Raw genomic sequence first — 12330 nt, 5'->3', positions numbered from 1 at the left:
TTAATCTCCCCAAGCCGCCAGTTTTCTTTCCATGTTTTTTGTTTTCTTATAGTGGGGGGAATGAACAAACTGTTTTGGGTCGGGATCAGTCTGAAGAAGGGTCCTGACTCGAAACGTTGTCTATCTATTCCCTCCACGGATGCTGCCTGACCCGCTGAATTCCTCTAGCACATTGCGTTATGCTCAAATGGTTATAGTTTGTATTATTCACTGATGAAATGATTCTGAATAATAAATATTGCAGACTACAGGTTGTGGTCTTCCTCACCTTCGCACCCTTACTGGAATTGCAAAAACACCTCTGGCCAAAATTCCTTTCCATCAGCTACATAGTTTTGAATGAATTTGTTGTGTGAAAAATGGCAGCCAGCTTTGCCTACATAAATCACTGCATTTGAAAATATTGGTGGGTAAATGACTTGAGACATTGATAGATGGATAAATCTTATATACATTTAAGCTATTGCTCTAGTATATTGTAAAAGTAAATTAATTTTCCCATTTCGTAGATAGATACATAATTCTTTGTGGAAATATTAAAGATTCAAAGAGAACATTGCTATACTGTAGTCCTGTGTTTCTAAATTGTATTGTGAGTGTTCTCGCATTGATCTGAAATTATTGTTTTACATCGATAGTGCATTTATACTTTGCTAATATTTATTGCAGCATTGCTTCCAGTGTTTGCTATGCTGCAGTGAGTTGACATTCCAGATTGGTATCATTAAATGTTTCCTCAAGGCCCTTGCGTTCATTTTCGGACAAAACTCTTGATTATTAATAATCCATTTTCTGTTATTTGCACTTTATCAGTTTATTTATTCATGTGTGTATATATTTATATTATGGTATATGGACACATTGATCTGTTTTGTAGTCAATGCCTACTATGTTCTGTTGTGCTGAAGCAAAGCAAGAATTTCATTGTCTCATACAGGGACACATGACAATAAACTCTCTTGAGCTTGAACTTTAAAAGGTCCTCCTTTAATCATTTAGAATTGTAATCCAACACTTGGATGCCAGAGGCTCATTTGCCCCTCTCTATTAATGCAATTTTGTATTTATTTTCTTAGATAAAACAATAAAGTTGTGGAAAATCAGTGAAAGAGATAAACGACCAGAAGGATATAATTTGAAGGAGGAGGATGGTCGATATAGGGATCCTGCCACAGTCACTACGCTTAAGGTGAGATCTAGAGTGCAAATTGCTTCAAAGAATACACCAGCATATCTTGGATGTTTCATTGTTTTTGACTCAGATCGTAAAATCTGGGTAAATCGTTAAATGAAACATCCAGGACAGTTCTGAGGGGCAGTTTTGGTCTGGTTTCAAGGCACCAATTGTGGAAGATTCCCCGCGTTGTTAATATTGATGCCCAGTATCCCAATTTGGGCGTCCTGTGACTCTCTGAAGGCCTGAAGTTCAAACATGCTTTAGTTTGCATTTATAAGGCATCAATATTGTAGCAAAAAGTCTCAGACCGCCTGTGGAGTTTTTTCATACAAAACCATGCCAGACCATGTGAGGTACTTCTGCTACTCTGCATAGTTCTGGATGCCATGTAAAAAGAGAGCATTCCAGATACGTTTGCAGATTCGAAACTTGCAGTGCGAGACTCTGCAGATCAAGAAACGTTGAACAGGCCAGGTCTATTGTGAAAGGAGAAGGCTGAAGCTTGATTTGCTCATTAATTTGTTGGATGGGGGTATTGTTGGCAAGACTGGCATTGTCCCTCCCTTATTAATCTTGGAAATAATGAGCCGTTGTACAAGTATCTTCATAAATGTAATCCTGATAAGTGGGGATTTCCAGTACTTCTACCTAGACTTATCTTCCAGTGAAGATACAAGTAGGCAATACACTCCCACCTCAGAGTTGCGCATCTTGAGGAAACTTTCAGGTTTTAATGTTCCCAAAAGAGGTCCCTCTTCAGCTGCCAACATGGTTGAGAGCTGGTTAATACTTTACTAATGGGCACACCTACACAGTTCCTGCATGATGGTTTTTAATCTTGTTTGCAAGCTCTTGCTTCTTCATATTATTCTTTTGCTGATGTGGGTCATACGCTGTTCCCAGCAATCAACTACTTTTGAAAAGAGCTATGGAGATAGCCAACAGAGGTCTACAAATTTATTAATGGATCCGATAAAATGTGCGAGGGGTGTGATTCCAAGTCAGAAGAGCAAAACAAGGTGCTATCAATGTGCGATATCACTGGAAAACGGAAAGGAAATGTTTTACACAGACATTGATAATTTCCAATAGGAAGTACTTGAATTTGTTGGACTCTTGTTTTTATGCAGTATATTCTGCTTGATTGTGCAAGAAGACAGAATTTGTGGTTGGAGGTATTTCAGAGAACATCTTAAGCTTGGGAGGAGAGATGAGAGAATTTGTCCCACAGCTACTGGGCCTTGACAGCTGAAGGCTTTTTTGTGCATGTATAGCTGGCATTGGCTTTGAAAAATAAGCACTTGGATGACTTCCTCTTGTGCCACAGTGTACCTTGCACCCTCATGAAATTAATTTATTTCAATAAAATTTACTGAAAAGTTATATAAAAACAGAAAATGCTGGAAAAACACTCTGTAGAAAGAGAAAATGTTAAAGTTTCATGTCAAAAACCCCTCAGAGCTGTTCTGTAAAATGATGTACCTTTCTCTAGATGGGTTTCTTCATTGTTTAAATTCTTTTAACACCTTGTTTTTTCTCATTCTCAGGTGCCGGTATTCAAACCTATGGATTTAATGGTTGAAGCAAGCCCTCGAAGAATATTTGCTAATGCACACACATATCATATAAACTCTATTTCAGTCAATAGTGACTATGAAACTTACTTATCAGCAGATGATCTTAGGATTAACCTGTGGCATTTAGAAATCACAGACAGAAGTTTTAGTATCCTTGTCAATGTGGCAGATCATTTTTTGGGGGGGGGAAACTGTTTTATTTGGCAGCAATGTTCCTCATCTCACTTGAAAGTTCAAAGGATTTTTTTTTCATGCATTGTTATTTCGGTATTGTTCAACACCTTGTACTCTGTATCCTAAGGCAGATGGTGAGTATTTTGGCTTGAATCGCAGCCAGTCTATCCAGTATGCATGACTGTCAGGGCAGGTTAATGGCTCTGCTGATCTTTCAAGAACAAATCTTTGGCCAATGCTGAAATTCCTGCATTAAATGTGATCACGCAACTGGTCTCCTGCAACCCAAAATTCAAAATAACTGGCGTTAAAACCTTCAGGAGTTTTATTGGATATACAGTTCATCTAATAGCACATTTTATCTTTGACTTCTCCCATTCTTGTCAAAAAAATGAGTTTTAAAATTTCATTAGCTGATGACTTGTACCATTATTGCGCTAAAGAGTTTGGCTCGTGCTCTTGGATTCTTGCCTGGACTCTGTATTTCACAGTACACTATGTCTGAGAAAGCTACAAATAAACTTTTTCTTGTAAAAGAAAAGTAAAATAAATATAAATAAAACAATACTGGAAATGCTCAGCAAATTAGACAGAATCTGCTGTGAGGAAAATTGTTACATTTTTAGGTTGATAAGCTTCTTGGGCAGAGTAAAACTAACATTGGTCAATTTGGTAAAATGGACAATAGATAATTTTAGTGCTGGTGTTACAGGCTATTGTAATCCTGAAGTGAACAGATAGTTTTTACTTGGGTACGGTTCTGAAGACTAAAAAAGGCAATGTGAACTGCTGGCATAAATTGACTTGTGATTTGGGATTAGCAAGGACTTGGGATTTACACAATCAGATTTCTTTGAAACCTGGGCAGTTACAGTTTTGATTTTAGACACAAAAAGCTAGAGTAACTCAACTTGTCTGAAGAAGGGTCTCGACCCGAAACGTCACCCATTCCTTCTCTCCAGAGATGCTGCCTGTCCCGCTGAGTTACTCCAGATTCTTGTGTCTACCTTTGATTTAAACCAGCATCTGCGGTTCTTTCCTACACAGCTTTGATTTTATAGGAACCAAAGTTATTTGTTCTTGGAATTGATTTGACCAAGCTTTGAAGGAAACAGGTTGCAACAAGCTAGTGGAAACACCTGTTAGGTTTCTATAAAGATAAAAAGATAAGATCTATCTACAACTATGGAAATTGGATCGTGTGAAGTAATGGAAAACTCATTAAGAGATGGGTGATCATCTTGGTGCTAATTATTTTCCTATTTCATGTTGATCCAGAGTTGAATATTGCAGAAATCATTGATTTATATCTTGCTCTAATAAGGTTTCTTTTCTTAGTTATAATTTTATAGTAATTGGCTACTCTATAGGATCAGTTGCATGCATAAGCTGAAGATGACTTGTTCCACCCTTTGGCCAGGTTGTCATTTTGTGTGGCGGTAAGCCATGTATTATCCTTGATGGCCTGTCTCAGATATTGTAGATATCAAGCCTGCTAACATGGAGGAGCTGACTGAAGTGATTACAGCAGCGGAATTCCACCCCAATCAGTGCAACACATTTGTATACAGCAGTAGCAAGGGAACCATTCGACTGTGTGACATGAGAGCAGCTGCCCTATGTGACAAACATGCCAAATGTAAGTCTGTGACTCAGGTAGTTGTGCTTTAGTGATTTGTGTTTTCAATGAATGCTCTTTTCACATGGCTCAAAATTGACTCCTCTGAATGCACAACAAGAACAGATCAAGATTGTTCAGAAACTACTGACATTTATCAACCTGATGCAGTCTATATGCAGGAACTGAAATACATGTATGTTAGCTTGACAGACCCTATTTATTTCTCAAATGTATTTTTGGTTTTATATCTTGCCGTTTTGCTTTAGGTTTCTCAGTTATGCATTAGTCTAAAAGACAGGAGAGTCATGAGTTTGATTTTCAGCATGAAGCATGCTGATATAGTACTGCAAAGGCAGTTTAAACTATATTTCCTCAGCTACCACCACAAACAAGGCATCTGCACTGGCTCGCTCTTCCCCAAATGGATTTGAGCAATTGAATCCTGCTTTGTACTGCCCTACATTATTCAGAGTCAAGCAGATAGCCAAAATCTGTTTTTTACAGTTTGCCCTTTGTCTACATTAACACTAAACTATCATAATGCACTACAACATCCACTCCACAACTATTCCATTCCCTTCCTTGTGCTACGAGCTTATAATGACTGAAACTGTACATTTGTCCCACCATCCCTCCTTGTTCTTCAGAGTTCACCTTTCCCTTTGCCTGTCAAGAATTCAAAGATCCCTGGTGGGAGCACTGTAGAACTGGAACTTGGAGGGCTGTGGTCAGTCTGTTAAACCAAATTGAAAACCTTGCAACAACTTGTTACTCTTGTTTCTTTGAAGTGGTGACATGGCTACCACAATTCAGCAGCATCTGATCCACTGGCTGTCAACTGGTCACCTGTTAATTTACAAGATGTCGACGTGCTGAGGAGAGCAGCCTAAAAGCTGGTCAACTATTAGAATCATTTTTGCAGTTATTAAAACTTTTACAGCCCGGTCGGTGCCTGCCACCGTATCGGTCTGAATGTCTGCAAGAAGAACATTGCAGCACCTGGTTTTCTGATCAAATGCAATTGAAAAGGGGACTTCGATTTTTATTATTCCATGACTTTAGACTTTACAGCACTGAAACGGGCTCCTCGGCCCACCGAGTCCATACAGACCAGTGGTCACCCCGTACATTAGCACTATCCTACACGCTAGGGACAATTTACACAAACTAATTTGCCTACAAACCTGCACGTCTTTTGAGTGTGGGAGGAAACCGGAGCACATGGAGAAAACCCACGTAGTCACAGGGAACATGCAAACTCCATACATACAGCACATGCAGTCAGGATTGAACCCAGGTCTCTGGCGCTGTAGGGTGGTAACTCTCCTACTGTGCCAGCATGCATTTGATTTTTTTTTGCAGCGTACCTTTCAATGCAGATGCTGACTGGTATGACTTGAATATATTTCTGCTAAATAGGAGGTGTTGAATATGGTACAATGCTGGCGACAAATATTTAGGTGCTATCAAATGGAAAAAGTATAAGAATGGAGCAAGTCTACTTTCTGGACCTTCCCAACATTTCTTTTCCCCCCAACAGTGTTTGAAGAACCTGAAGATCCCAGCAACAGGTCGTTCTTCTCAGAAATAATTTCTTCAATATCAGACGTCAAATTCAGTCACAGTGGTCGTTACATGATGACACGAGATTACCTATCAGTGAAAATCTGGGACTTAAATATGGAAAGTAGACCTGTGGAGACATACCAGGTACACAAGCTCCTGCCATTTTTTGTGTTGCCTTGACAGGTTGTCCTCTGTTTATTTGATAATTCTATGTGTATCAATTTTATGGCTTGGATGCCAAGTGCACTTTTTTTTTTTACCAATTCATGATTCTTGAAACAGGTGCAGTACAGAATGAAGCTTCCGTTACCCTCCCTAAAAAATGCATTAGACAAACAGAACCTGCTAAACCAGCACAATGTTTTCCAATGTGTCCCAACCTGTTCAGTGGCACAGCCAGTCAAGGACGTATTAGGGACATTTGTTCTGTAAATTAATTTACACCAGGAATTGTCTATGCTGGTTATAGTAACTAGAAACGAGAATATAACTACCATTACATGTTTTTGTCTTTGTGGTTACAATATCCTTTTTGCATTAAAGCTGATTTATTCATGTTAACACTTGCCTCAGAAAGAACAGTTGGCAGCTAATTTGCAAAATGCACTTGGCAAATAACACAAGTTCAAATTTCTGCAATTTCACTCAATACCTGCGTGTAATTTTACTTCTGGGTGATAATTTATATTACCATGCTAGGATTAGAAAAGATTTAAAGTTCATATTTTAGTTGTATACTTTATAGTTCAATTTTTCATAAAACAATGAATAACTTGTCATTGTTTCGTGCAGCTATTGCAAACATTTACACCCAGCACGATCCTATGGACATTTGCGATATGAATGACTAGTTATGTTTTATGCTCGTGTTTTTGCATCCTTCTGGGTGGTGTACTGAGGCCTTTGGAACAGATAGGCGAGTTTTCAGTTTATTGTACAAAGTGCAACACTTCTACCTGCATCTTCATTATTGATTTGGAGTTTTTTCAATAGTTCAAAGATGCTTTTATTGTCACGTGTGTGGTGCAAACATCCAGTGAACTTCTTTTCTTACATATAGTCCAGTACAGTATTCCCATACCTAAGCACATTCACGATTAGCAAGTATACAGAAATAAGTCTACTGATCCCGTATACAAGAGACGCCATGTTTTGGCGCCATTATCAAAGTCCAGTCCGCGCTCCAGTTGTTGTGAGCGATGCCCGATCCAGGCAAGCCCCAGGCTGCTACGGGTCTCCAGCCATCGCCTTCCTTGATGGAGTGGATCGACCAGCAAACCCATTCATTTGTAGCTGTCCTGCAATGGAGCTAACATTCAGTCTTCGGACTTGGGTTAAAATGCCACCTTCCACAAAAAATGCATTGGACAAACAGCACCTGCTAAACCAGCATGGTGTTTACCCATGTGTCCCAACCTGTCCAATTAGCTCTTGTAATGGAGCTAGCATTCAGTCTTCTGACTTTGGTGAAAATACTACCAATTAAAGCTAACTTAGTTCTAGATATTAAATCTGCTATTCTGTGAAGGGAAAATAATATTTGTTGAAAATCCTGTTCTCGTGACTTTATTCTGCTCTACTTCTCCCCCCTCCCTTCTGTCTGTCAGTATTGTAAAGGATTTATTCCAGTTCGCCAGGTATTTGTATATTTACGACCATGTGTTTTGTATAGAACTCGGACTGGATTTCACTCAGATCGACTTATTACTTGTTCTTACAGGTCCATGAATACCTCCGAAGCAAACTGTGCTCACTGTATGAAAACGACTGTATTTTTGACAAGTTCGAATGTTGTTGGAATGGATGCGATAGGTAAAAGCTGATTCTTCTTCAATGAGACCTTCAATTGTTCTGTTCTTGCTAATGGTATCTAGGTTCTGTATGACATATCATGGGACCGGTGATTTCTGTGTGAATTCTGCTTCAGATAACGATGATCCAAAGTTTGACAATTAAGGTCAGATTACACGATTTGTAAAGTTGTTTGAAATATGATGACATTTAGCCAGCGCCACCTTTGACTCGAGATGAGATTTCTGGTGATGAAATGAAAGAATAAAGTTGGTGCCCCTTTGCAGACTTGGTAAAGCCATACCCAAGCTCAACGGGTCTGCAGTTTACCAGCTAGTCTGACCCTCTGCATGAAGCACGGGCCCAAGACACTTCCCGCTGGGTAGGAGGGCCGTTTTAATTGATCTGTGGTTTGTACTAGTTACCAAGGCTCTGCTCCCATGATACCTCTGCTGTGATGGTCATGCTCACTTTCCCTGGTGAGTGAGTGGAGAAATGTTGTTTTGTTTGGTGGCTGAAAACTGGATATGGTGGAAGTTAACAATTATGGGGAATTGGGTTCTCGAGGGAGCAAGTGGGGGAAGGTGTAGTGGAGGTGATGGATTGATGGATTCCAATCTATGAGTATTGGAAGATGGGTTCTCTTAACCTTGGTATCTAGGTCAATCTATGATATAAATTTTGGATGAGAACTCCAAGTAAATGCCTTTTGAATCATAATGCCTTGTCACTTGCCTAATGTGCAGGTTTTGTTTTTGTTTGATTTCAAGATCATGTATAGAGTAATACAGCGTGGAAACAGGCCCTTCAGCCCAACTTGCCCATACTGACCAACATGTCCCAGCTACACTAGTCCCACCTGCCTGCATTTGGCAAATATTGATCTCAAATTGTCATTTGTTAAGGAAGAAATGCAAAGGGCATGATTATGACTCTTCCAAAGGCCCTGTTGTAGGAATGGTCTCTTAGAGGAGGAAATGGGAAATTGTTAAAGAAATGGGAAGATAAAGTTCGCATTTACTTACTGTAAAAATGTCTCCAGTGAATTGTCAATGCGATAAGGTCGCTGAATGGCCAGCATGTATAGTACTGTTTAGTGCATTTGAGCTCTGGTGTAGGGAGCTGCAACAAGGTCATATAGACAATAGGTGCAGGAGTAGGCCATTCGGCCCTTCTAGCCAGCACCACCATTCAATGTGATCATGGCTGATCATCCCCAATCAGTACCCTGTTCCTGCCTTCTCCCCATATCCCCTGACTCCGCTATCTTTAAGAGCCCTATCTAGCTTGAAAGCATCCAGAGAACCTGCCTCCACCGCCCTCTGAGGCAGAGAATTCCACAGATTCACAAATCTCTGTGAGAAAAAGTTTCCTCTTCTCCGTTCTAAATGGCTTAACCCTTATTCTTAAACTGTGGCCCCTGGTTCTGGACCCTCCCAACATCGGGAACATGTTTCCTGCCTCTAGCATGTCCAAACCCTTAACAATCTTATATGTTTCAATAAGATACCCTCTCATCCTTCTAAACTCCAGAGTGTACAAGCCCAGCCGCTCCATTCCTGATCTTTGAGAGAGTAGTACAAAATAAACAAGCAGGTTTTCAAACCCACGATGAGATTTAATAAAAGTGAAGCTGCAAGGTTCATATTTCCCAGTGAAGTGTTAAGAATCTTGCGCACATATGCCAAGCTGGAATTTTATATTGCAGCAAAACCCTGCATGACTCACTAATACCTGTATACATTTCTTTAGTCAGAGGATGGTGAATCGGTGGAATTCATTTCAATTTATATTTTTAAGGTGGAGATTGACAGAGTCTTGATTAGCAAGGTCATCAGTGGTTATGGGGCGAAGGCAGGAGAATGTGGTTGGGAGGGAAAGATAGATCAGCAATGATGAATGGCAGAGAAGACTTGATGGCCGACTGGCCTAATTCTGCTCCTAGAACTTATGATCTATGAACTTATGTATACTTACTAATGGTTGAATGTTTTACCACTTTCAGTGTTGTCATGACTGGGTCGTACAACAATTTCTTCAGAATGTTCGATAGAAACACAAAACGGGACATTACGCTAGAGGCTTCGAGAGAGAACAGCAAACCACGGGCTATCCTGAAACCACGCAGGGTGTGTTCAGGGGGCAAGAGGAAGAAGGACGAGATTAGTGTTGATAGTCTGGACTTCAACAAGAAGATCCTGCACACAGCCTGGCACCCTAAGGAAAATATCATTGCCGTAGCCACAACCAACAACCTGTATATATTCCAGGACAAAGTGAATTAAAATCCGTGCAGTGAAGAAAGAATCCGATTCCTGCCTAGTTAAGATAGTGTAGCCTTTGTATCTTGTAAGAGAGGGGCCCATTCTGGCCCCCTCCCCACCACCTCTCTTGAATCAGTGCCATTTATAACGCACACCAGTCATGTTATCGCAGGGAATTCTTTTTACTCCTACACCCAACCCCATCCAAATTTGCAATTCATGATCGCTAGTCATTTGGCGGGGAGGGAGGTTGTCTCTGCATTACAAATTATGGGCTACCACATTAGCATTTTACTGCATCAGATGTTCATTTAATCCACTCCTTTGCCTTCCATTGTGGTGAGGTTTCGAGGAAGAAGTCCTCCAGTCATGATATGGCAATGTTTTACTGTGTACCCTCATTACCGTAATGTTCTCTACCCCCTCGCCCCACCTTCCCCCTTTTTATCTACATACAGCTTGTTGTTAATGCTTGTAACATTCCTTCTCTGACCTCACGGATTCCTCCATCCGGCCCTGTTGGAGCGTAAAGGACATGACCAGGTCAGAGTTGGGTCAGTGGGTCAGGTGGTTTTTGTTGCATACTGATGTTTTAACAACCGACTGTAATATTGCTGCCCTTGCCATTTCTGGCACAAGAAAAACCTACTGAATAAAAATGATAAAAATAGCTCCTTTGGTGCTTTTCTTTTTGAAATTAGCTGTACTTTTTGAAAATACCATGTACTCTTTTTAAATGAATGCATTAAAGAGTGTGTCTAATACCGGTAAGTTTTACTGATGTTTGATGTAATGGAATATGAATCTTAAGTATTTTCTATTCGGTGTTAATAAACTTGTGCGTTTTCAAGGGGACGCCAGTGGACTTGATGAAGTCCATCTGTGTTTACTGTTTCATTTTTTTCTCCCCCCCCCCCTCCCCCCCTTCATTTCCTGCCGTTCTTTTTCACCATTTGGACTGGATGGTTAGAAACTGCAGTGCTTAGGTTCAACGTTCGAACTGCTGAAATTTTGGAGTTAATTGTTTCTTAGTGCAAATGCTTTAGACCAGCCATAACTGACATGTTCGCGACTGAGATTCTGCAGGTGAGAGCCCAAGTGCCATTTATTCTGTGTTAAATCTCCCAACAGCACTTGCCTGGATTTTCAGAATTTTTATTTAAGTTGGGTAAGTTAAATTGGAGCCGAGTTTGACTAGTTCTCAGACAGTGAATTGGAGGTGCACAAAACTGCAGATGTTGGAATCTTGAACAAAATAATATGTTGGATAAACTCAGCGAGTCGGGCAGCATCTGAGGTGGGAATGGACAGGTGACGTTCCGGATCGGGAAGAAGTTACCAGTCATGAAACTTGGCCCGTCCATCCCTCCCAGCTGCCTGACCCTTGAGTTCTTCCAGCAATCAGTGGGTATCACTCAGAGTTCACTGGGTTTGAGGCCAGTGCAGAAACAATGTTCTTGATCTAGTGAGCAGAATGGAAGAATATGATTTGGCCCAATTTACTGAGAAGTATAATTATATCTCAAGTGCTGCATTAGTTGGAAAATGATGATTACAATGTCCGTTCACTTAATGCCAAAAGCTGCATGGCTACTTAACAACTTCCAGTCCAGTGGTTTCAGAAGCATCACAAAGGATATTGTAAAAACTGCTGTGACTTGGCTTGAACTTTGTTTTCTTTAGGGGGTCATGTTTCATGATAATGTGCCTCAAGTTGTCCAAATTCTTCTAAAACGTATGTTTTGTCTCGTAAAACAAAATCGCAACAGCTGCTGTGACCTAATTTGTTTGAATGAGAGATGATTTGAGCAGCCTATCTCCATTTTTATTGTAATATTTTTTCCAGTACTGACCTGTTGTAGGTGTGATCGGCACCAGCAGTCCATGTAAATTGGTGAAGATTGAAGTAATACAATTTTTACTGCCACCTAACCTGGCTAGTTAACTCGGTGCATTGTTTGTGTTGGATTCTTGCTTCTTTGCACTTGGCAACTGAACTGTAGGAAAATATTGTTATTTTTTAATAGACTGCTTGACCTCTAGCTGAGTGGTCGGATGCTCTGCTGCTCATGTGCTGATTCTCATCGTTCGCTGCGCTGCAGTGATTAAGGCTGGCAATGGAAGGTGACGTTTGGAGATTTTCTGTGGGAATGGGGGTGT

The 12330-nt window shown here is 40.3% G+C and overlaps 1 protein-coding gene across 1 annotated transcript in view; it reads left to right on the top strand.

Annotated features, from left to right (window-relative positions):
* The window catches only part of ppp2r2a (protein phosphatase 2 regulatory subunit Balpha), a 54023-nt gene extending 42998 nt beyond the window's left edge, over nt 1-11025 (top strand). Inside the window, exons 5-10 of the mRNA XM_033013769.1 lie at nt 1077-1189; nt 2725-2902; nt 4403-4567; nt 6090-6259; nt 7836-7927; nt 9912-11025. Of these exons, the coding sequence (XP_032869660.1) occupies nt 1077-1189; nt 2725-2902; nt 4403-4567; nt 6090-6259; nt 7836-7927; nt 9912-10191 (998 nt within the window). The 3' untranslated portion in view covers nt 10192-11025. The remainder of the gene's footprint in view (nt 1-1076; nt 1190-2724; nt 2903-4402; nt 4568-6089; nt 6260-7835; nt 7928-9911) is intronic.
* The last annotated feature ends 1305 nt before the right edge of the window (nt 11026-12330 follow it).

The sequence above is a fragment of the Amblyraja radiata genome, chromosome 39, assembly GCF_010909765.2.
Source record: "Amblyraja radiata isolate CabotCenter1 chromosome 39, sAmbRad1.1.pri, whole genome shotgun sequence".
NCBI lineage: Eukaryota > Metazoa > Chordata > Chondrichthyes > Rajiformes > Rajidae > Amblyraja > Amblyraja radiata.
This window is presented reverse-complemented; position numbering and strand designations above follow the sequence as displayed.